The following is a 25,372-nucleotide window of genomic DNA, read 5'->3' as shown; positions in this document are numbered from 1 at the left end:
TTAGTTTATTAGGACAAGTGCATGACAGTAAGGTTAGTTAGGGTTAGAGTTTTTTTTGTTAAAAAAATTTATAAAATAAAAAAAATATATATATTATTAATTAATTAATTAATTAATTAATTAATATTGTGTCTGTTACTATGCTTGAGTAAATTGTAATGAAACAAAGGAGAATATTAATTATATATTTATTTTCTTTTGATCTTTGACGGTGAATAACACCATGCTAACATTGAGCTCGGAGGAATTTCGTTCACTGAGATCATTGAGCACCTTCTTGAGATCAAGTGTACAAATCGAAGCAAATGAATAAAGGGGCGATTCTTTTTTGTAGATTTTGTAGATACAGTACTGAATCTTGCCATCCGGACACATGCAACTTGAAATATAATGTAATTTGAATATATAATTTAGAATATCAGGCCTATAAATGACCTTATTATGGCCAAGTCATACATCTATGGATCTCTTACTATGCTTGAGTAAATTGTAATGAAACAAAGGAGAATATTAATTATATATTTATTTTCTTTTGATCTTTGACGGTGAATAACACCATGCTAACATTGAGCTCGGAGGAATTTCGTTCACTGAGATCATTGAGCACCTTCTTGAGATCAAGTGTACAAATCGAAGCAAATGAATAAAAGGGAGATCATTTTTTGTAGATTTTGTAGATACAGTACTGAATCTTGCCATCCGGACACATGCAACTTGAAATATAATGTAATTTGAATATATAATTTAGAATAGCAGGCCTATAAATGACCTTATTATGGCCAAGTCATACATCTATGGATCTCCTCTTTCCAATGGCAGTGTTAAATCTGGATGTAGTCATTTCCTCGAGTGACTACTGACCTTTTTCTGATACACAAAGAATTCACATTATTCAGAGAAACTCATATTTAGCTAATAACACTTAAAATCATTGGTAAACAATCTTAGTGCTGAAATATACACTTTGACTGGTGTTTTGACAGGGTTAGTGTCTCTACTCTTGGCTACATTTGAAAAAGAAACGCAACATTAATTAAGTCTGGTTCGACGGTCTGTATTGATAGATTTATGACGAGGACAACAGGGTCCCCCAATTGGCTACAGCTTAAAGGAAAACTCCTACATTTTGGGAAATAAGCTTATTTAACATCTTCCCTGGAGTTAGACAAGAAGATACATACCTTTTTTTGTCTCTCTGCATGCATTAGGCTTAGGGAACGCCCGCACCGTTACCATAGCTTAGCTTCATCACTGGAAGTGGGTCAGACCTTTACCCTGAAGTTCCCTACAGTCCCCTACAATCACGAAATACACTCCAAATACAACTCCAAAATGTTCCTGTAAACATGTTGTGACTTGTGTATTTACCACGTGGAGAAATAAAAAAAATTATTGATTCGAAATAAAAAAATTTGTGTTTTATTTTTTTATAATTTTTTAAACAAACATATAAACAAACATGACAACACACGATAAGATATACAAGCATTATTAACAGTGCACATCCAATGAAATCACCATATAGTTAAATGTCTTATACAGGATATACCCCCAATACCTGCTATCTAATACCCTACACACATATGCTCTAGCTCTAGCTTGTACCCCCCCTCCCGGACCCCGCATTGGATAATCCATCCATTATCCCACGCTCCTAACCAGACACTACCATTATATGCTATCTTTTATTATCTCCACCACTTCTAACCACATTTTCATTTTTGATTCATTGAGACCCAAAATTCTTGCTGTAGATATTTCTTGATAAATCACATCGAGATATGTAATAATCCAGACCTTTCGGCAAATTTTTTCCGGTTGGAACCAATCTCTTTAGCTGTGGATGTACTGCATTCTCAAAAACATCATTCAGCAGTAATACAGAGGGGTGTACAGGTATATTCAGAGTTAAGAGATTTGATAATGCTGGGTCACCTCTTTCCAGAATATTTTAACTGGTGGGCAGTCCCAGTACATGTGCATAAATGTCCCCTCGTCCCCATTTGTACATAAGGAGCATTTGGAGTCTTGTTTAAGACCCATTTCTTTCAGTCTTATAGGAGTCAAGTATGTCCTGTGAATATAGTTAAGATTTATTTGTTGATGGTCTGGGTTCCTTGATGTAAATCGAATATTTGCCCAGGCTTCTTGCCAATCAAAATCGCTTTCCAGGTCTGGTATATCCCTCCTCCAGACGGAGTCTAGGTGGAGGGTTTCATACGAGGACGTTAGTAATTGATGATAAAAATCTGAAACAAAACCTCTCGATGTCTCTCTTTCATAGAAGAATTTGTGGTATCTGTGGTGTTCAATTGGTATCTTTAATGGAACACCTTGAGACTTCAAACATAACAATAACTGTGTGTAAAAAAAAATTGTGGACTCGGTGAGATTACATTTGTTGTGTATTTCTTCATAGCTACAGAAACCCTGTTTGTTAAAAACATCACCTAATGAGTGTATGCCTTGCTTTTCCCATATAGGGAATCTTATAGGTCGTTTTCCAATCAAGAGTGCATTGTTATTGAATAAGGGAGTATGATTGTGCCATTTATGTGGATTAGAATGTTTTTTTTGTGTTTCACGCCATATCCGGATCGCATGAGTAATTATGGGGCCAAATTTCCGTTCGCATTGCTTAATTGATATTTTAGTGTATGCTATGTCCTTCAGTCTATGTGGGGCTACTATATTTTCTTCTAATTTTCTCCAGGATACTGATGCTTGGGGATCAAACCATGTTGTCAATGGTCTTAAAGTGTACGCCTCGGAACAATCTTTTGCCGAACCACTACTCTCTGGGCTCAGTGATTTCACGTCACCAGTGCTACTTTCTAACGTGAGGCCAGTGTTTGTTTACATTTTCATTTCATTCAAAGGATCCGAACCGATTGAAGTTATTATGGATACCATGACTGTGGTAAGTTTTAAGGGGCTAGCGTTACACAATAAATTAGTTATAATAATACCACAAGTGTGGATTCACTCGCCCAAACCCTGTAGCCGTGCATCGCAGTCACGAAAGGGGCTAACTACTGTAGGTCGATAGTCCAGCAACGCTATGTCCTATTCATCAATCTCACAATATTCGCTAACGTTAGACAGATGGAATACAGCCTTCCATCTAAAAACATAAATGAAAACTTACCACAGTCATGGTATCCATAATAACTTCAATCGGTTCGGATCCTTTGAATGAAATGAAAATGTAAACAAACACTGGCCTCACGTTAGAAAGTAACACTGGTGACGTGAAATCACTGAGCCCAGAGAGTAGTGGTTCGGCAAAAGATTGTTCCGAGTATATCTGCTTAGAAAACGTAAATGTCGAATTCAATTATTTTTTATTTCTCCACGTGGTAAATACACAGGTCACAACATGTTTACAGGAACGTTTTGGAGTTGTATTTGGAGTGTATTTCGTGACTGTAGGGGACTGTAGGGAACTTCAGGGTAAAGGTCTGACCCACTTCCAGTGATGAAGCTAAGCTACGCTAACGGTGCGGGTGTTCCCTAAGCCTAATGCATGCAGAGAGACAAAAAAGGTATGTATCTTCTTGTCTAACTCCAGGGAAGATGTTAAATAAGCTAATTTCCCAAAATGTTGCAGTTTTCCTTTAACAAGTTAATTGGTGGATTCAAATAAGTTATAAATGTATGCGCATGTGTGTGTTTATGTGTGTGTGTGTGTGTGTGTGTGTGTGTGTGTGTGTGTGTGTGTGTGTGTGTGTGTGTGTGTGTGTGTGTGTGTGTGTGTATGAATGACTGATGAATGACTGAATGAATGAATGACTTTATTTGACAATATAAAAATAAACATGTGACAGAAGAGCACAGTCAGGATATACTGCCAAGGATGAAACACAAAAAAGCTCAGAGCTTATTTCCATTGTGGTCCTTGTAGGGGGGTGGGGGAGTGTGATGCTTAATACATGCATCATACAAAATGTGACATCACAACACATCACATATACCATTTAACATTTATATACATAACAGACTCATACAACATGCAAGGGTGCCTTAAGCTAAGTGTCTAGGTCAAGTATAGTCCCTTTTGAGCCATGTCTTCAGGCTGGACTTGAATCTAACGGCATTGTCTACGATTTTCAGGTCACTGGGCAGACTGTTCCAATAGACAGCTGCAGAATATAAAAATGACTCCTTCCCCATACAGCTTCTGAATCTGACTGGCACGAAGTCAGTTGAGCTGCTCCTAGTTTGGTATGCATGGGTGTCTCTGATTCGGTTGAAGTAGTTGTTAAAGTACACTGGCACTACCCCGTGCACTATTCTGTGAACTAGGCACATCCCTATCTGGTTTACTCTGTCTTCCACCTTAAGCCATCTCATGATCTCAAAGTGAGATGGGTCAAGGTGGGTTCGGGCAGGTAGCCTTAGTATTACCCTGATTAGCTTGTTTTGTGATGTCTGTAGTTTTATTTTCTGACTTTTGGGGGCACTGTTGTACCAGGAGCCACACGCATAGTCATAGTGACACTGTATGAGTGCTCCAGCAAGAATCTTCATCGCTGACTGATCTAAAAAATTTGTGATTCTGGCTAGGTATCTAGTCCTGTTATTGATCTTTGTAAGTGCTTGGTGAGCCATGCTTTCCCCTAATAAGCTGTTTTCCAGGACGCAACAAAGATATTTCACAGATGTTTTGTCTGTGAGAACAGTATCTCCTATTCTAATGTTAACCTGGCGATTTTCGGAGCCTTTGACCCGAATAGAATGGACTCAGTCTTCCCCACGTGGAAGGACAGCTTGTTGTAGCCTAGCCAGTCGCTAACCTTCTCTAGTTCTGCACAACCACTTGTTTGTCTTTGTGAGACACTAGTAAGGCGGAGTCATCCGCGTATAAAAGAAGGTCACATGAGCAAGCTGCTTTCAGGTCATTGATATACAGGAGAAAGAGGAGCGGACCCAATACACTCCCTTGCGGGACCCCGCACTCTACTGTCCGAGGACTGGAGAGTACTCTGTTTATATCTACCACCTGTTGTCTCCCTGTTAGGTAGGAACCAATCAATTTCTGAGCTGCCTCATTAAAGCCTAGGGCCCTAAGCTTCATTAACAGGATGTTGTGATCCACTGAATCAAATGCCTTCTGGAGGTCTAACATTACCATTCCACAGAACTTTGTGTGTGTGTGTGTGTGTGTGTGTGTGTGTGTGTGTGTGTGTGTGTGTGTGTGTGTGTGTGTGTGTGTGTGTGTGTGTGTGTGTGTGTGTGTGTGTGTGTGTGTGTGTGTGTGTGTGTGTGTGTGTGTGTGTGTGTGTGTGTGTGTGTGTGTGCGTGCGTGTGCATGTGCATCTAACCTGGTTTGATGCTGTTAAACTCTCTTTCTATGGTCTCCTCTGTGGTTTGCAGCATCAAGTTCCTGACATACAGAATCTTGACGGTTGCCATGGTATCCTCGTCCACCTCCACCTCTGGCTCTGCCCAGTCCACCGCGATGGCATGACCCCACAGCTGGATACGACCTAAGAGAGAGAGAGAGAGAGAGAGAGAGAGAGAGAGAGAGAGAGAGAGAGAGAGAGAGAGAGAGAGAGAGAGAGAGAGAGAGAGAGAGAATATATGTATGAATGCATAAATTAATGACACATAAACCATGAGCCCAATTTTACAATTTCCTGGACTGAAAAATACGAGTCTAGCTCTAGATGGACTACTTTATGCAGGGTGATCTAATTAAACGCACTGTAGCTTTGTGTTGATAGAGTATATATGCAAACCTCATTTCATTTTACACAAATTGTTTTTGTGCTGTCCATTGACCATGCACATTCACGTGGTACTAGGCACATTAACTGTAGGTCAAACTCCCCAAACAAACAAGCACACCATTGATTTAATTGCCATATAAATCACATACAAAGCTCTAACTATTACTCCTCTCTGAACATGAATATAAAACAAAAAGGTGATCTATTAACTGTGTAAACCTTATGCAATATTCATCATTGATATTTGAATACTTGAAATCTGTATGAACTGAGTAGTTAGTATCAAATGAAATAAGATGGAACAGCTCCATGCATTAATTGAATAAACAACTATTTGCTCATTACCAGTATGGTATTGTTTAAATTGTACATCTTTGTCAGGGAATTCTAACAATTCTAGACCTGAATGTACCAGTTAATTGTAATCATCTCTCTCCTTACTGTATGTTTAGTCAAGCCAGGTTGTGGAGGAGAGAGACAGGGATGAACAGGCTATAGCAGGGGTCAGCAACCTTTTTGACATGGAGTGCCTGTTTGAAATATAGTCGTAACTAGTGTGCCTCAACAATATTCCATGCATCTAAATTTTTTTTTCTCATAATCAGGTATTTTTAATGATAATTTTTACATTATTACATCATTATTGTTATTGTTATTATTAACAATATTATTATGATGGTTGTATCAACCCTAAATCTGAGTTGGGGGGGGGGGGGGGGGCGAATGCAATGCAGACAAACAGCTGCATACAGTGTGACCATTTCACTCACATTTGCCCATTCATTTTTGGACACATCACACACCATCGGTGTGTGTACTGTACGTGTGCTGTCATAGCTCCACCTACAGGCCTAATGGAGAACACCAGGATGTGAATGGAGGGTGAATGTGAGGTATATCGTGTAAATAAGTTTTGATTGATCGCAAGACTACACTGTAACAAAATAAATAATAATAAGTTACCAGAACTTAAAAATATTGAGTTCAGTTACTGTGCATTAAGGTTTTCAGTTTTCAATCCATAATATGTTTTTTTTAACACATTTTCTTTTATTTAAAATTTTTGACATAATATAAAACTAGACACACAAACATTAACAGTACAAATCCACAATAAATCACAGGACTATAACAGTCCAGTATTTGAATTAATATAAATGTAGATTACAAGATATATACATAATAATTACAATACAATACAATACATACATATGCTCTTGCTCGCTCTACTTACCCCCCCCCCCCCCCCCCCCCTCAGGACCCCCCTTGGACAATCCAACCATTATTTCGTTTAATACCAAAAATTACAAAGTCATATGCTATGCTTTATCTTCTCCACCACATCTGACCAAATTGCTATGCCGGCTTCATTAACACCTAGGATTCGTGCAGTAGATATCTCTAAATAAATCACATCAAGATAGGTAAGAATCCATACCTTCAGGCACATTTTATCCGGTTGAATCCAACGTGATGCTATTAGCTTTTTGGCAGCCGTAAAACCGGACAAGATTAGCCTCTTTACATGTACAGAGTGTGATAACTGAGAGACATTATTCAGCAACAATACCGAAGGAAGTACAGGTATGGTCAGAAATAAAAAAATCTGATAATTGCGTGGTTACTTCTTTCCAGAATATCTTAACAGGGGGGCATTCCCAATACATATGCATAAATGTACCGATATCACCCTTTAGACATAAGGAGCATCGAGAGTCTTGTTTAAGCCCCATTCGGTTCAATCGTATAGGAGTCCATAATCCATAATAAGTTAACAGAAAAATAAGTACACAACCACATTATTTCAACCTAATAAAACTATGTTTATTGTCATTGTTTTAAGAACATAAGTTGACTTGGTAATACTCACATTTTGAGTAAAAAAATGGCTTTTAATATGTGCAATGTTCAATGAAATAGAAAAATAAATAATACAATTTGTTGATTAATCCCACTGGTCACAATAGTGACCGTAATAATGTTTTTGTTATAAGGCTCTGCAAATGTTACTGAATGATGTAGCAATGTATTTCCAGCTAAATTGAAATAATAAACAAATAAAGGGTCTCAATTAAATATGTGGTAGTAAAAATAACCTGTGGGAGGATTTCAACAAGATAAATGCGACAACAGTGCAAAATATTTCACTATAATATTTCAAAGCAAAAAAAAAGAAAAAGAAAAATTATAATATATATATATATATTTTTTTTATGCTGCCCCCTGTGCCTATGAAAATGCCCCCGCGTGCCTAGGGTTGCCTACCCCTGGGCTATAGACTACTTTGTCCATCCTGAGCCTGCTATATTGCAGATGTTTTTACATCACCACCCAAAACAAGATTCAGCCAAGAGCGAGTGAGTATACTGGTCCACTTGTCCACCAATGGCACTTACTACCCAGCTTTGTAGTGGTTTGGGGGAATAGTACAGTAGGTACGCATATATAAGGGGACCGCAAGGATGGTGTACTGGTGGGTGGTGTCCGATCAATTATGGTGGGCCGGTCTGGGCCAAAAATGCCAGGGCCGATTTTTAGTCCCAGTCCAGCCCTGGTGTAGATGACATCAATGATGATTACGATTCTAACATTTAGTAAACTGTTATGGATTATATATTTGAAAAGTAACCATCCCAAAGTAGCAACCATTGAAAAAAGGTTTTTACTAAAAGTACAAACCTTATTCACACCATGACATTATCTTGTTGTATAAATCTACAATATTCAATATGGGCGGATGGGGATCAGTCATTACAGCCAAGGGATACAATATTTTGATTCATAGCGCATTATCGAGGCACCTCTCATTTGTGACTGGGGTCCGAGTGTATGTGGTGTTGAAGCGGAATAGAGCATACAGTTAATGATACAGTATTAACAACTTGTTAATTCATAGAGCATACAGCTATGATACAGTATTAACAACTTGTTCATTCATAGAGCATACAGCCAGGGGCATATTTGGCACGGGGGACTTTGGAATGGGTCCCCCCCATTTTTTCAGAATGCAGTTAATGTCCCCCCCCGTCTGACTACCTGTATGCAAAGAGTAGTAGATGGGGGTCGCATTTGCACGGGCCAAGTACCCACTCGCTAAAGTACTCGTCTTTGCATAATAATAGCTCGGGTCGTCCCCTCAGCCGAGGTGTGTGTTAAAATACGTCATCACATACGGTATAAAGAGAGATAAGATAAGACATTCAGTGCTATGTCCGACTCCTACCTGCGTGCATGCAACAACGAGATGGCACCGTCGCCCAAGAGGAGAAAGCTACTTCTTCAAAGCAAACTAAGTTTTGCTACGCTGTCGCCCGGAGCTAAACCAGCAGCAGTGACGACACCACCACGAAACAGGAAGGCAAGTAACAGCATTTTAGCAGATTTTCTTTTTTTAATATAGGCCTAATGTATTTGTCCAGATTGACTATATAGCTATAGCTATTTGCCTGTTTGTTTCTCTTGAAAATAATCGTGGTTCATAAGTCCATGATTGATTGATTGATTGAAAAGTTTATTAACAGATTGCAGAATGGGTACAGTACAGTACAGCTCAATACATAAATTGTTAAGAGGATGCAGACCTGAGAAAGACTTTCGTCTTGTTTCCATCAGGGTCCCCCATTTTCAATTCATCATATGACACACACGACATACAAATAGACAGTACTGCTACATCTATACATTTATGACATACCAGATTTTCAAATACAGTACTGTTTGTGATACTAAAAAAATCCAGAAAAAGAGTATACATTTGACATAGAAACTGTGCATTGGAGGAGGTTGGGTAGGTGGGGTGGGGCTGTACATTGGAGGTGGGGGGGGGGGGGGGGGTGGGTAGGATACAACCCCATTGTAATCATCCTGACAAAATAATGATGAATTGAAAATGGGGGACCCTGATGTAAACAAGACTAAATTCTTTCTCTGGTCTGCATCCCCTTAACAATTGTGTGTATTGAGCCGTACTGTATTGTACCCATTCTGCAATCTGTTAATACAATTTCCAATCAATCAATCAATAATGGGAATGGAACACTGGTGCATTAATGTTTTATTAATGTACGCTGTCCCCATGGTTCAAATAAATAAAGTTAGTAAACCTATACCCGTGTTCTAATGGTTTCTCTCTTTTTGGGTTTGTTTATTCTGCAGGAGGATGCAAATACGGCTTCTGAAAGCACACAGACAGTGCCTGTAAACGTAGATGCACAGCTGCAGCGTGCACTATCCCCACCACTGAATGACAGAAATTATGTAAGTAACAATAATGTCTTAACAAAATACATATTTGACTGTGTAGTGGATGGTTGGATAGATGGAAGACACAGAGCTCCCTGCCCCCTCCCCTCAGGTTTGGTGTGTGAACGATGTCATGGTCTGATTACCGGTACTCAGGCCGAGCACTCACACCAAACCTGTGAATGTGATGGGTTGCATTCCATTACCAATAGCCTGTTTACAGAGTCCATCAGCAAGACATAGTCATTTGCAAACAAGATACAAACTCATTGCAATCATCCTGACAAAATAATGATGAATTGAAAATGGGGGACCCTGATGTAAACAAGACTAAATTCTTTCTCTGGTCTGCATCCCCTTAACAATTGTGTGTATTGAGCCGTACTGTATTGTACCCATTCTGCAATCTGTTAATACAATTTCCAATCAATCAATCAATAATGGGAATGGAACACTGGTGCATTAATGTTTTATTAATGTACGCTGTCCCCATGGTTCAAATAAATAAAGTTAGTAAACCTATACCCGTGTTCTAATGGTTTCTCTCTTTTTGGGTTTGTTTATTCTGCAGGTGGATGCAAATAAGCCATATCAGCCCAATCCAAGAGAAATACCAGGTCAAACACTGGCAAACAAAACGCTACGTTTCCAAGAGAAATGGTTTAAAGCATTTTCTTGGATTCACTACAGTCATACACACAGTGGAGTCCTGTGCTTTTATTGTGCAAAAGCATTTCAACGTGAGAAGTCTACCCTGGCGAAATACACTGATCCAGCATTTGTTTCTGCTGGATTCAGAAACTGGAAAAAGGCTGTGGAGAGATTTACTGATCATACAAACAGCAAGTCTCATAAGCTTGCAGTTATGCAACATTATCAGAAACCAAATCCTATTAATGCTCAGCTTTCTAGTGCTTTGGCAGCATCACAGCAAAAAGCCATGTCATGCTTGAAGAAGATCATGAGCAGTGTGCAATTCCTGGGCAGACAAGGTCTGGCTCTCAGAGGCCATGAATCAGATCAAGGAAATCTGTCTCAGTTACTCAGGATGAGATCAGCTGATGACTCCAAGTTGTTTGAGTGGCTTAATTCACGTGTCGATTACACAAGCCCCCAAATCCAAAATGAAATGTTGAACATAATGGCAAAATCCATCATTAGAGATATAGCCACTGAAATCAGATCACAACCACAGTTGCAATACTCCATCATTATTGATGGAACACAGGACATCACTGGGACCGAACAGGAATCAATCTGTCTTCGCTATGTTGACCACAACCTTATTCCCCATGAAGAATTTGTTGGTTTATATGAAGTGTCGCTCACAACTGGACAAAACCTAGCAAATGTAGCCAAAGATGTGCTGCTTCGTCTTGGTTTGTCTCTTGATGGGCTCCGGGGACAGACATATGATGGAGCAGCAAACATGTCCGGAAAATATTCTGGTGCACAAGCCTATATTTCACAAGCACAGCCACTGGCTCTGTATGTACACTGTGGTCCTCACTGTGTTAATTTGATAACACAGGCAACTTGCACAGCTTCATCTGTAGTCCGTGATGCTCTGCAATGGGTCCATGAATTGGGGCGTCTGTTTGGACTTTCAGGCAAGTTCAAGAACATCTTCAGCAACATTGCCACATCTTCACATGGATCCTACACCACACTGAAGCCGATGTGTCCTACACGGTGGACTGTGCGAGTCGCAGCAGTGCATGCAGTCCTCAATCAGTATGCGGCAGTGTTACTCAGCTTGGAAGAGATGGCTTCAACTGGCTCTGAATCAGCTACAAAGGCAAATGGTCTGCTTGACAGATTCCAGAAAGGAAACACAGTTCTGGGACTCCATCTTGCTTTGGAGGTTCTTGAGGCAATGGAATGCCTCAACAAATCCTTGCAAAGGCGAACCACCACAATCACAGGGATGCAGGCTGCAGTAGAGTGTGTCAAGACAGCTCTCCACAAGAAACGAACAGAGGAAAGATTCCAACAGGTATATGTCACAAATATAACAGTACTATATATGTATGTCCCTATCCTATGTCATAAATGTCATTAAGAATTGAAAATCCTGACTAATAATGATGAATTGAAAATGGGGGACCCTAATGTAAACAAGACTAAATTCTTTCTCTGGTCTGCATCCCCTTAACAATTGTGTGTATTGAGCTGTACTGTATTGTACCCATTCTGCAATCTGTTAAATAAAATTTTCATTCATTCACAGATATTTGACAACACCGCAAAGCTGGTCACCTCACTAAACATCGATCCGATGGAAATGCCTCGTATCCGCAACCCTCCAAAACGTCTAACTGGTGACGCTGCAGCACATGTCCCAGCAACTTCTGTGGACTTCTTCAGAGGGGAGTTCTTCAAAATACTGGACACAGCAGATCTGCAATTCCGAGAGCGGTTTAATCAAAGAAGCTTTGAAGTGCTTCAGAAGTTGGAGGGTGTGCTTATTAGGGGAGAAAGTGATGACATTGTGGACAAGTATCCAGAGATGAACAGGAGGATGCTGGATGTTCAGCTAGCCATGTTCAAAGCAACTAACACCTATGCATCAAGCACAGAAGCTGCAGACATCCTGAGAGGCATGTTGCCTGAAGTCAGAGGTCTTTTTGATCAGGTGGAGGTCCTTGTGAGGCTGTTGCTGGTTGTTCCCTCATCCTCTGCTGAAGCTGAGAGGAGTTTCAGCGGACTCCGGAGGTTGAAGACCTGGCTTCGCAACTCCATGAAGCAGAAAAGGTTGAACAGTGTGGCAGTTTGTCATATACATCAAGAAAGAGTTGATGCCTTTGACATTAGAGAACTCTGTGAGGAATTCATCTCTGCCCATGATCGGAGACAACATGTCTTTGGAAGCATTGGATGAGTTTAAATGTGAAAATGTCAATTTAAATAATGGAGAAGTCACTTTAAAGGAATGAGGTATATAAAGTCACTTTAAGGAAAGAACAGATGTGGCTCTTGTATAATATAGTTTAGATACATTAAGTATAATAATGACAAAGTTAAAATTGTATAGTAGTCTACATAGAAACAGGTTTGTTATATAACTTATGTACCAGTGCATAAGAGTGATTTATGTTAATGTTTTGTACCTGTAATTAAATTTGATTAAAAGTGATTGGTGATAGATAAAGGTGATAGATACATTAAGAGCTAAAATTGTATATTGTATAGTAGTGTTTCTCAGGAACATAGCATGTATTTTTTTTTATCATGCATATCTTGTATTACTGTGTTCATAATTGCTAATTGAAGCACCATATAATAAATGTTCTTTCACCATAAACCTTTCAAATTTGTTTATTATTTGTCACAACAATACTTGTTTCTGTATGAGCTCAAAAAAAGTCAACCAACGAACTAGATTCTTGTACCGGATCTCCTCTCTGGTAAACAAGAATACCCTGAAGACTCTGGCAGGAGCACTCATTCAAGGGTACTATGACTATGCTTACCTCATGGTACCAAAGCACCTCAAAGGCGCTTAAAACATTTATGTCACAAATGTAATGGTAAATGGTAAATGGCTGCTTTTTTATATAGCGCTTTTATCCAAAGCGCTTTACAATTTGTTACTCACATTTTTACCCATTCACTCACACATTCACACACCAACGGCGGAGGCAACCATGCAAGGTGCCAACCTGCTCATCGGGAGCAATTAGGGGTTAAGTGTCTTGCTCAAGGACACATCAACACGCTGCCCGGGAGGAGCGGGAATCGAACCGGGAACCTCCGGATTGCCAGACGACTGCTCTACCTCCCGAGCCACTGTCGCCCAAGTGTATCAGTACTAAATACCTATATGTCCCTATGCCATAAATGTCATGTATGTTGTGTATTTCATAAATGTCTATATGAATTGAAAATGGGGGATCCTGATGGAAACAAGACAAACGTCTTTCTCAGGTCTGCATCCCCTTAACAATTGTATGTATTGAGCCGTACTGTATTGTACCCATTCTGCAATCTGTTAAATAAAGTTTTCATTCATTCATTCACTCAGTGTGTCGTTTACATGGAGAAATGGCGCCACCGCTTGGAAAAATGCGGTATTGCACCCCTGGTATTTAAAAGAAAAAAAAACTAGGTAGACGGCCCCCCCCCTAACCCCCCCCCCCCATCGCCGTCACTCGCCACGCCCCCAAATCTGTCCCCCGCACACATTGAGAGAGAGTTACGCCAGTGCATACAGCTATGATACAGTATTAACAACTTGTTCATTCATGGCGTATTATCGATCGATTGATAGGGCGCGTAGCACAGGTCAATTGTGATAACGTATGAATGCATGTTGTCTATTTTATGATTATTGTCTTTCTATACTAATTTTATGTCAATTCTCTGCTCATTTTAAGCCTTTCTATATTTATGCCAATTTTATGCTCATTTTATGTCTATGTCTATTTTATGTCCATTTATGTCTTCATCACTGCTGTGAAGCACTTTGGGCTGCAATTCTTGCATGAAAGGTGCTATACAAATAAAGTGTATTGTTATTATTATTATCAGTGTTACACAAACATCGTTGCACAAACACTAACATTGTCATGGATTTTCTTATCACTAGGTCGCTTTCACATATAGTTTTGGTGGACTCTGTGCGGTTCTGGGGGTGAAGTTGCAACATTGTTGCATTCTTCATTTGGTTCGCCTGCTTTCACACAGATATCTGTCAGGCGGACCGAGACCTTCTGAACAATGTCACGCGGTCGAAAAGGGCGCTTGTCTATTGGACAGTGGAAATGTGTGTGTGGCTGCGATCCCGTGTGTGCGCGCGCGCGCGTGTGTGTGTGTCTGTGTGGACTGCGAGTCCTCCAGATCAGCGGAGCCGAGTTTTGACATGGCATTGATCCATTGTTCTATTGAAGCACATTACCACCATCCTCTCGCTAAACAACTTGTAGACCACAGTGTTTTTATGAGTGCCCACAAGTAGCTGTTTTATTAATAATATAATAAGCCGCGCGCCTCGGTAATAATAATAAGCCGCGTTTTTTCTTCCTTCTTCCCAAGATGCACAGATATATAGATATATAGATAGATAGAGAGATTAGATGCAGTGTGCTTGTTTTGCAGTGAGTGCTGCGAGCAGTGGTAATAATAATCACTTCCTATATTTGGTTCGCGTTTGGTTCGATGAAGCCGAACCGAGACCTACGTTTTCAGACGGACCAGAGTTCGACTGTTTGGTCCGCAAACCGAGTTCGACGCGCATTCACACAGACCCGAAAAACCGGACTATCGAATTCTGGTCCGAAAGTCCGGACCAAACAGCCCCTGTGTGAAAGCGACCTTAAGGCTTAAGATTCAGCACAGAAGACATGGAGGTTAAGCAATCTCTGTGACAGGAACAGTCTCTATCTTTATGACTATATCCGATGTTCTCTCTCTCTCTGTCTCTCTCTCTCTGTTGCCTATGCTCAGCCCGTGTGTGTGAACTCTGAACTCTGAATGTCATTGTGCAATGGCACAGTACCCTTTGTTTACCCATCTCTGTATCTATGTGCCTGCGTGTGTATCTGCATGCTGTGGCATTGCTGTGCACTCTACACAGTATACATACGTTTGTCTATTTATTAATTTACCTATTTATTTAAGTATTGGCGCATTTATTTGCCAAGTTTGTATACTGTGCTGCTAGTGCTACTTGTACTCTAGTTGGATGCCGACTGTATTTTGTTGTGCTTTGTTGCGCAATGACAATAAAGTTAATCCAATCCAACCCAGCAAGATGTGATAAACCCGTGTCAGTCTAGTCAGGTAGTTTATCTGGAGCATTTCTTATCACAACAACCCTGACACTCTTTCCTCCACTCACTGGACCGTGACTCAGTAACACTGATTTATGATTGGCCGGTGTGGTGATGATGCTGAAATCTGCCAGGAACTTCATAGGTATATTTGGCATTCAGAATTGTAAAGGGATAATGTACCTTTACATTTTCTATTTTAGTTCGGCTATTCTCCATCATCAGACACCTCTCATATTGTAAAGAAAATAAACTGGCCATGGGGCACTGCTAGCTGCAAGCTGGTAGGACATGTCCAAGATGATTTGCATTGCAGGATGGTCTATTTCTATTCTATTCTATTTGACTTAAATGGTGTTGTTTTACTTTCTGCTCTCTCTATTCTATTGATTGGACCTGTTGTTATGGTAAAGTGCTCCATGATGTGATCAGTGGAAGGTGTTTTATGAAGCATGTCTACCTGGCAGCAGTTTCCGGCGGGCCATAGCGGCAGCTCGGTGGCTGTCGTACTCCACGAAGGCGAAGCCGCGGTTCTTGGTTTTGTCGGCGGCGCTGGGGTAGACGATGACCTCCACCACCCCGTCCGTCACCTTCCTCATCTCTGTCAGGATCTCCTCGCGCTTCTTGGTCTTCGGGATCCCCCCCACGAACAAACGACAGTTATCCACACTGGCGCACACGCCCAGCAGACGGCCGTTCCTGAGGGGTAAGAAGAAGAGACATTAAATGACATATCAGAATATATATTTATATTTACCGTATATTTATCCACATCTGTCTGAATATACCTGCATACAGTATAAGGATTTTTACATATCTGTATATACTATATCTATATCTATATCTGTACATATCCCTTACCTACTCTTACTAGTTACACTGCTGGTCAGGATGGCTTACTACCATATAGGCCGTATGGTGAAGGCTGAGAAGTGGCTAGAAAACTATTCTCGTTCCCAACTCGGCGAATTACACAATTTTCACTGTGGGTGAAAGATAGATTGGTGTAGATTTAGGAACAAAAAGTTCTCCATTGACAAAATAGCCCATTTTGCGCAATCATAATTTTTAAGTTGGGACTAGATCGGTCCTCGCGAACGGATATTTGGTCACCGCAGAGTTTTATTTGACGCAATTGGTGCGAGTTCGGTCACGTATCTTGCGCTCGACCAATAGCAGCTCTCTTTGTTGCGAGGATACGGCTGTATGATTAGTATTATTACTCTGTAGTACTCATTTATATATACTCCAGTTTAATCACCTGTACATTGTATATTACTATTGCTTTACTGTTACATTTGCACTCTGGTTGGATGCCAAACTTATTTTCGTTGTACTGTACTTGTGCTGTAAGATGACAATAGATTTGAATCAGTGGAGGTTATTCCATGACAACAAGTGAAACACAAATTCACTCATAATTCATAATTATTATTAATTTATATAATATATATATATATATTAGGGCTGTCAGTTTATCGCGTTAATTAGATTAATTAATTACACAGCAAATTATCGCGTTATGAAAATTAACTCAAAATTAATTACAAAATATATATTTTTTTTTTTTTTTTTTTTTAATAACTTTTTTTTTTTATCTCATTCATTCCATAAGAACGTAGAATACACATTACAGACTTTTTTTATATGGTCCATTTGCATGTTCTTGGTATCTGATTCTAGGGACATCTATGGATCTCAGGGAATGTATTCCCAGTGTCAGAAATACTGTGTCTGTTACTAGGCTTGAGTAAATTGTAATGAACCAAATGAGAATATCAATAATTTTTTTTTTATCTTTGACTGTGAATAACACTATGCTCAAATTGACCAGACCTGAAAAATCTAAGCAAATTAATAGATGGAAGATGATTAAACAGAAGGTTTTGTAGATACAGTACTGAATTCTGCCATCCGGACACATGCAATTTGAAATATGATTATAGAATATAGAATATCAGGCATAAAATGGTTATGCGATTAAAATGCGATTAATTAGATTAATTAATTACAAATCCTGTAATTAATTAGATTAATTTTTTTAATCGCCTGACAGCACTAATATATATATATATATATATATATATATTTTTTTTTTTTATTATATTTTTTATTCGAAATGTTTTCCTCTGTAAAAAAAATTCGAGTGCATTTTTTTTTCTTCAAAAATGGCCAAAAGTGACAGCTCTGAGCTCTCTGATCAGGCCTGCAGTCAGTAATGGCTAGCTGTCAATCACTCAAGTGCAACTTTCCCTGCACGGGTTGATCTTTTTATTCTATTATCCAATCAAAATAGGCTATTTGAGTCATCTAAGCCCCGCCCGTGCAACTTTGCGCACGCTACTCACGAACGCAGGTTGAATGATTGACAGCCCTCGACGGTCTGAGACTCAATCAGAGAGGAGCTGCGAGACATGGCATAGACCACTGCCTTTCCGCGTTACATGGAGCTCGTGAGGAGGAGGGGGGCGGGGGGACGAGAGTTTGATTGATTGATTGATTGAAAACTTTATTAACAGATTGCAGAATGGGTACAATACAGTACAGCTCAATACACACAATTGTTAAGGGGATGCAGACCAGAGAAAGACTTTCGTCTTGTTTACATCAGGGTCCCCCATTTTCAATTCATCAGGACATATATGACATACATGACATACAGATAGTCAGTACTGCTACATCTATACATTTATGACATACCAGATTTGCAAATACAGTACTGTTTGTGATACAGAAGGAGTCAAGAAAAGGGAGTATATACATTTGACGTAGAAACTGTACATTGGAGGAGGTTGGGTGGGGGGGGGTTGGGTGCATTGGGATATTGACAACCATACTGGGTCATTTACATTGGAGGTGGTTGGGGGGGGGGGGGACACACACTGTATAAACAAGCAAAACTGTACATTGAGGGGGGGGGGGGAGACACTGTACAAACAAACAAAATTGTACATTGGACTATTGACAAAACCATACTAGGTAAATGACTGTACATTGGAGGGGGTTGGGTTAGGATATTTACAGGGGCCAGTTTTGAATTGCAGTCTCCCGTAGGTGTCCCTTGAGAGAGGTTTTGAAAGTGGGTAGTGATCCACATTCCTTTACAGCTTTGGGTAGGGCGTTCCACATTGATGTGGCATAATTGCGAAACGTGTTTAGTCCCTTATTTGAGCCGAATCTGGGTTTAACATGATTTGTGGAGCTCCCTCTGGTGTTGTGATCGTGGTATTCACTGACCTTTGGGAAGTATTTTGACATGTACATGGGTACCTTGGTCGTGTAGTGTATCTTGTAGACCAGGCCCATTGCAAGTTGCTGTACTCTGTCGTCTACTCTAAGCCATCCTAGGTTGTCAAAGTGGGCAGGGGTGAGGTGGGTTCTAGGAGTAAGGTCAAGCAGTAGTCTGACCAGTTTGTTTTGAGATGTTTGTAATTTTGTTTTTAGCGCCTTTGAGGTGCTTTGGTACCATGAGGTGCAAGCATAGTCGTAGTACCCCTGAATGAGTGCTCCTGCCAGAGTCTTCAGGGTATTCTTGTTTACCAGAGAGGAGATCCGGTACAAGAATCGAGTTCGTTGGTTGACTTTCTTTTATTACATTGGATGCCATTTTGTCACAGGAGAGATTAGCCTCTAGGATGGAACCCAGGTAGGTAATTTCATCTTTCCTTGTGACAATATTGTCACCCACTGTAACTGAGAAGCCGTCGGTCTTGCTGAGTTTGTTATTTGAACCGAAGAGAATGGACTCTGTTTTGCCCATGTGTAATGATAGTTTGTTATCAGCGAGCCATATGCAGATTCTGCCTAGTTCCGAGCTGAGGGTTTTTTCAACCTGTAACTTGTTCTTGTCAGAGACCAGCAGGGCTGAGTCGTCCGCAAACAGGAACAAGTTGCAGTCACAAGCTGACGACATGTCATTTGCATAAATTAGGAACAGTAGCGGTCCTAGTATGCTTCCTTGTGGAACACCACAGCTCACTGTGAGGGGGGGGGATAGGGTACCGTTTACATCCACCATCTGTTCCCTCCCCTCAAGGTAGGATTGCATCCAGCTCACCGATAGACTATCAAAACCAATTGCTTTTAGCTTGTCAATCAGAATGGAGTGATTGACCGTGTCAAAGGCCTTTTGTAGGTCCAGCATGACCATGCCGCAGTATTTTCCCGCGTCCACCTCTTGTTTGATGTGGTCATTCAAATAGAGAAGGCATGTGTCAGTGGAGTGGGATGTTCTGAAGCCAGATTGGAATTCGTAGATTAGATTTTTTTCCGCTAGGTACTTTTCGACCTGTTCATAGACTATTTTTTCCATTACTTTCGAGATGGAGGTGAGAATAGAAACAGGGCGGTAGTTGCCTGGGTCTAATTTGCTGCCCTTTTTGTGCAGAGGGGTCACCCTCGCAATTTTGAAGTCCTTGGGGACGTGTCCCTGTTTTATGGAGAGGTTTATTATGTGTGTGATGATTGGGGTGATGGCGGCTGCTGAGTCTCTGAGGAATTTGGAGGGGATGTTGTCATGGCCAGTGGCCTTGTTAGGTTGGAGGGCGCTCAGTTTATTGAGTACCTCATCTGTTGTTACCATTTCCAGCTTGAAGTCGTCCTTGCGGACCCCTAGGTTTTTGTAGTAAGCTACTATGTGTTCTACCCCATAAAGCCCTGAGTGGGAGGGTAGTTTGTTTACCAGTGTTGTGGCTATGTTTGTGAAGAAAATGTTTAAGTAATTGGCTACATCCAGCTTGTCTGTGATGAGCGTGTTGTCCGTTTTTATGTTTATGTTTGAGAATCTGGTTTTAAGTTTTTTACTGCATCCTAGTTGATTATTGAGTAATTTCCAAAGTTCACGTGGTTTGTTTTTGTTTTCCTCAGTTTTGTCATTGATGAAATTCTTTTTTGCAGTTTTGATCATGGAGTTTACGTCGTTTCTTAGTCTGTTTCTTTCTAGTTTGAGTTCAGTCACGTGGGCTTGGAGTTCACTGCTCGTGCTTTTAGTAAGATTTGACTGACTTTTACGAGAGCGTGAGGGAATCAAATGAATGCGCTGCCTTCCCCCCCCGAACCTCCCATGAGCTAAAAATACCGGAAGTGGTGCAATTGTTTACACTTTCCATGGGATAAAAGAACGTGTCTCGACTCGAGACGGACTTGTCACGATGGAGAAGCTGCCATATTCAATGGATCGGTCACTGCTTTGGCTGTTGTGTGGTGAGTGAATTTAAAATATATATATATATATTTTACAGTGATTATGAATTAATTGGCCCGCTGTGGCCTTGCATGTGTAATACACCAACACGGTTCCCGCGGGCACCAGGTAGCCCCCAAGGACCACATGAGTCGCTGCAAGCCTTGCTTACGTTTCTAATCAAATATTAATATCGCCGCGGGGAGGGGGGGGGGCATAATCCCACGGGACAATGGGATTGACCGATATGTTTACCAATATTCCAATGTACAGTTTTGCTATTTGACTCAGAATGATCTGTTTTATTGAAATCGTCACAGCAGTATAGTTTGTTTATACTTCAGAAGTATGATATTTAAACATGGTCCCCAAAATGAATGGAAGCGAATGAGGAGCCTGACACCTGGGAGGAATGGGGGTGTTGCAGCGTTGGGGATGTTTAAAAAATATCATTTAATATATAATATAATAATAATGTTGTGCTTCACCAAGAAATTTGGTCAGCAGCCGCCACTGATTTGAATCTAATCTAATCTAATATGTGCTCAGCAAATATTCCTTGGGTAAACAAACAGATCAACACACTAACTTCATAATTTGATTAGTCAGAATAGTCACTGACTAATACAGAAATCCTAGAAACCTTTATTACTCGTCATCCTATCCAGTAAACAGGTCGATTTTGAACAGCATGTCATTTATCCAGTCATTTATCCCAAGGTGCATTCCACATGGGGAAATGGGAAGTAGGGAGGGGATACATGCCTGCAACATGTAAATAACAACATTCATTTTGGACCCGCCAATTTTTTTTAAATGATACAAAATCAATCGTTTTAGGAGGGGAAAGCAATACTCTTATTCCGCACCTTTCTAAAAGCTCTGTGGATGTTTTTTTTTTTTTTTTTTTAATACGGATTACTCTACTTAAAAATGTTATCTATAAGTTTTGATAAATGAGTGTCAGCAGAACACTGTAGACCTTTGTGAATGAATGAATGAATGAAAACTTTATTTAACAGATTGCAGAATGGGTACAATACAGTACGGCTCAATACATACAATTGTTAAGGGGATGCAGACCTGAGAAAGACGTTTGTCTTGTTTCCATCAGGGTCCCCCATTTTCAATTCATATAGACATTTATGACATACACAACATACATGACATTTATGGCATAGGGACATATAGGTATTTAGTACTGATACATTTGTGACATAAACGGTATTCAAATATACAGTACTGTTACCCCTAGATCCTGACAGAGTATATACATATGATGGGGAGGGGACTGTACATTAGGAGGGGGTGGGTGGGTGGGTGGGAGTGAAATATACATACGGCGGGGAGGGAATATATACATGCGGTGGGGAGGAGACTGTCTATTAGGAGGTGGTGGGGGTTTTGGGCATTCACGGTGGCCAGTTTCGAATTGCAGCCTCCCGTAGGTGCTCTTTAAGAGCGGTTTTGAATGTGGGCAGGGATTCACATTCCTTTATAGCTTTGGGTAGGGCATTCCACATTGTTGTGGCATAATTGCGAAACGTGGTTAGTCCCTTGTTTGAGCCGAATCTGGGTTTAACATGATTTGGTGAGCTTCCTCTGGTGTAGTGGTTGTGGTATTCACTGACCTTTGGGAAGTATTTTGACATGTACATGGGCACCCCGGTCGTATAGTGTATCTTGTAGACCAGGCCCATTGCAAGTTGCTGTACTCTGTCGTCTAATCTAAGCCATCCTAGGTTGTCAAAGTGGGCAGGGGTGAGGTGGGTTCTGGGGTTCAGGTCAAGTAGTAGTCTGACCAGTTTGTTTTGTGATGTTTGTAATTTTGTTTTAAGCGCCTTTGAGGTGCTTTGGTACCATGAGGTGCACGCATAGTCATAGTACCCTTGAATGAGTGCTCCTGCCAGAGTCTTCAGGGTATTCTTGTTTACCAGAGAGGAGATCTGGTACAAGAATCTAGTTCGTTGGTTGACTTTTTTTACATTGGATGCCATTTTGTCACAGGAAAGATTTGCCTCTAGGATGGAACCCAGGTAGGTAATTTCGTATTTTCTTGTGACAATATTGTCACCCACTGTAACTGAGAAGCCGTCGGTCTTGCTGAGTTTGTTATTTGAACCGAAGAGAATGGACTCTGTTTTGCCCATGTGTAATGATAGTTTGTTATCAGCGAGCCATATGCAGATTTTGCCTAGTTCCGAGCTGAGGGTTTTTTCAACCTGCAACTTGTTCTTGTCAGAGACCAGCAGGGCTGAGTCGTCCGCAAACAGGAACAAGTTGCAGTCACAGGCTGACGACATGTCATTTGCATAAATTAGGAAGAGTAGCGGTCCTAGTATGCTTCCTTGTGGAACACCACAGCTCACTGTGAGGGGGGGGGGATAGAGTACCGTTTACCTCTACCATCTGTAGAGTAACTGCTGGGGTTGTGAAGGCTGAGCTCACCCACCTGATCTCATAGTTGTTGAGCTGCTTCATGGCGGCCTTGGCATCCAGTTTGGTGGTGAAGGTGACGAAGGCATAGCCCCTGTTGTTACCATTAAAGTCCATCATCATCCTCACCTCATACAGCTTCCCAAACTACAGAGAAAAAGGGAGGTGGGAGAGAGAGTGGGGGTGGGAGAGAGAGAGAAAGAAAGAAAGAAAGAAAGAAAGAAAGAAAGAAAGAAAGAAAGAAAGAAAGAAAGAAAGAAAGAAAGAAAGAAAGAAAGAAAGAAAGAGGGAGAGAGGGAGAGAGGGAGAGAGGGAGAGAAAGAGATGGTGAGAGAGAGACAGAGGAATTAAGGCGGTTGAGATCCATGGGAATTGATTGATTGATTGATTGATTGATTGAAACTTTTATTAACAGATTGCAGAATGGGTACAATACAGTACGGCTCAATACAAACAACTGCTAAGAGGATGCAGACCAGAAAAAGCCTTTCATCTTGTTTACATCAGGGTCCTCCATTTTCAATTCATCATAAAAAAAATATATATACATTCGAAGGGATTCCCATGTAGGAATAACATGGGGGGGGGGGGTAATGAAAAGATAACTGTCTAAATGCACTCTCTCACCTTCTCACAGAGAGGTACCAGTTCATCTTCAAACAGATCCCGTGGTAGTTTACCTACAAATATCTCACTGCCTCTCTCTGGAGGTGTACCATCCCAGCCAGGCGGGGGGCCACCATATCGCCTCTGGCCATTCTCCTGAGACAGAGAGAGAGGGGGGAGGGGGACCTCAGCTTTCCATGTTTTTCATTACCCAGTCAAATGCAGTTTGTATTCTTTGCCATTGGATGGAGCCAGAATACCATTTAACACCTCGGAGCAAGTACTCATAGAAGAAATTTGAGATACTGTACATGTAAATACATTCAAATTAAGAATTAGAATAATTTTTAACATATACCAGGAATGTATCCTCTTTTAACCCATTCCTAACTATTGAGGATAACCTGGGGGGTTTGGACCCCAGGACCTTCTTGGTGTGAGGCGACAGTGTTGACCACTGCGCTACCGTGCCGACCCGTGGGATATGGAATCCCTCCACCATCCCGTCCCACACCATACATCTCTGTTCTCTCTGCTCCCACCTGCAGCAGCTGGTATCCAGTCCTCTGGATCAGCGCCCTGAGAGCCGCCTCCTTCTGCGTGCCTGTGAGTCCGTCCCCTGCTTTCTGATTGGATTCCATTGGGTGTGATTGACAGCGATATGTAAATCAGGGAAATTAGGGGTGCTCACTGGAAAACAGGATAGGCAGGAAAACAGATTGGTGAGAGAGAGGCGTAAATGAGAAAACTGTAAAAGTTCATCATATCCCATCATTCTGTTGTGAGGAGGACATGTGGTAATCTGATATAAAACGTACAGACGTGTTCTGTCCGGATGATGTCACCCAGGGTAGCTGCAGGTGCTATTTCCTCAACTATTTTCAACTGTAGTCAGGAAAACTTGAGGAAAGTTGAGGAAATGGTTGAGGAAATACCGTTAGGGTCTGCAGTTCACTAGATATCTTCTTGAGGTTGTTGAGGGGCCAATACGACCAAGCTCTCGAGAAACAGAACATGTTGGTAAGCTTTATGTCTGATTATCACATGTCCTCCTCATGACAAAACTACAAGATTAAGGTTAAACATCTATGAAATGCACCTTAAATATACTGAATACTACACTGGTTCAGATCCCTGTCTGGGAATAAGGCTCTCTCTATTAAAAGAAAAAGGTAGAGCATGGTAATGAGGTGCAGGACAGACAGAACATCAGCATCAGAATTATTAGTCAGCAGTAGCACACTGTTCAACTTGCTCCCAGTCCCACTGTGTGTTTATTGAGTGATCAATGTTCCGATCACACAAGCATTTTCATCAGGATAAGATAAGATATTCTTTTATAGATCCTTATGTGATTGAAACGCTGATCTCTCAATAAACACAGTGGGAGCTGGTTTAGTAAT

At 40.8% G+C, this 25,372-nt stretch overlaps 1 protein-coding gene across 1 annotated transcript in view; it reads right to left on the bottom strand.

The window, feature by feature from the left end:
* The window catches only part of a1cf (apobec1 complementation factor), a gene marked incomplete at both ends in the record, with an annotated part of 34,539 nt that extends 9,929 nt beyond the window's left edge, over positions 1-24,610 (bottom strand). The window contains 5 exons of the mRNA XM_084323253.1: positions 5,325-5,489; positions 16,206-16,444; positions 23,380-23,510; positions 23,991-24,125; positions 24,512-24,610. Of these exons, the coding sequence (XP_084179379.1) occupies positions 5,325-5,489; positions 16,206-16,444; positions 23,380-23,510; positions 23,991-24,125; positions 24,512-24,610 (769 nt within the window). The remainder of the gene's footprint in view (positions 1-5,324; positions 5,490-16,205; positions 16,445-23,379; positions 23,511-23,990; positions 24,126-24,511) is intronic.
* Between the last annotated feature and the right edge of the window lie 762 nt (positions 24,611-25,372).

The sequence above is a fragment of the Notolepis coatsorum genome, assembly GCF_963971535.1.
Source record: "Notolepis coatsorum genome assembly, chromosome: 10".
Classification (NCBI taxonomy): domain Eukaryota; kingdom Metazoa; phylum Chordata; class Actinopteri; order Aulopiformes; family Paralepididae; genus Notolepis; species Notolepis coatsorum.
Note: the sequence above shows the minus strand (reverse complement) of the source record. Positions and strands in the feature narration are given on the sequence as shown.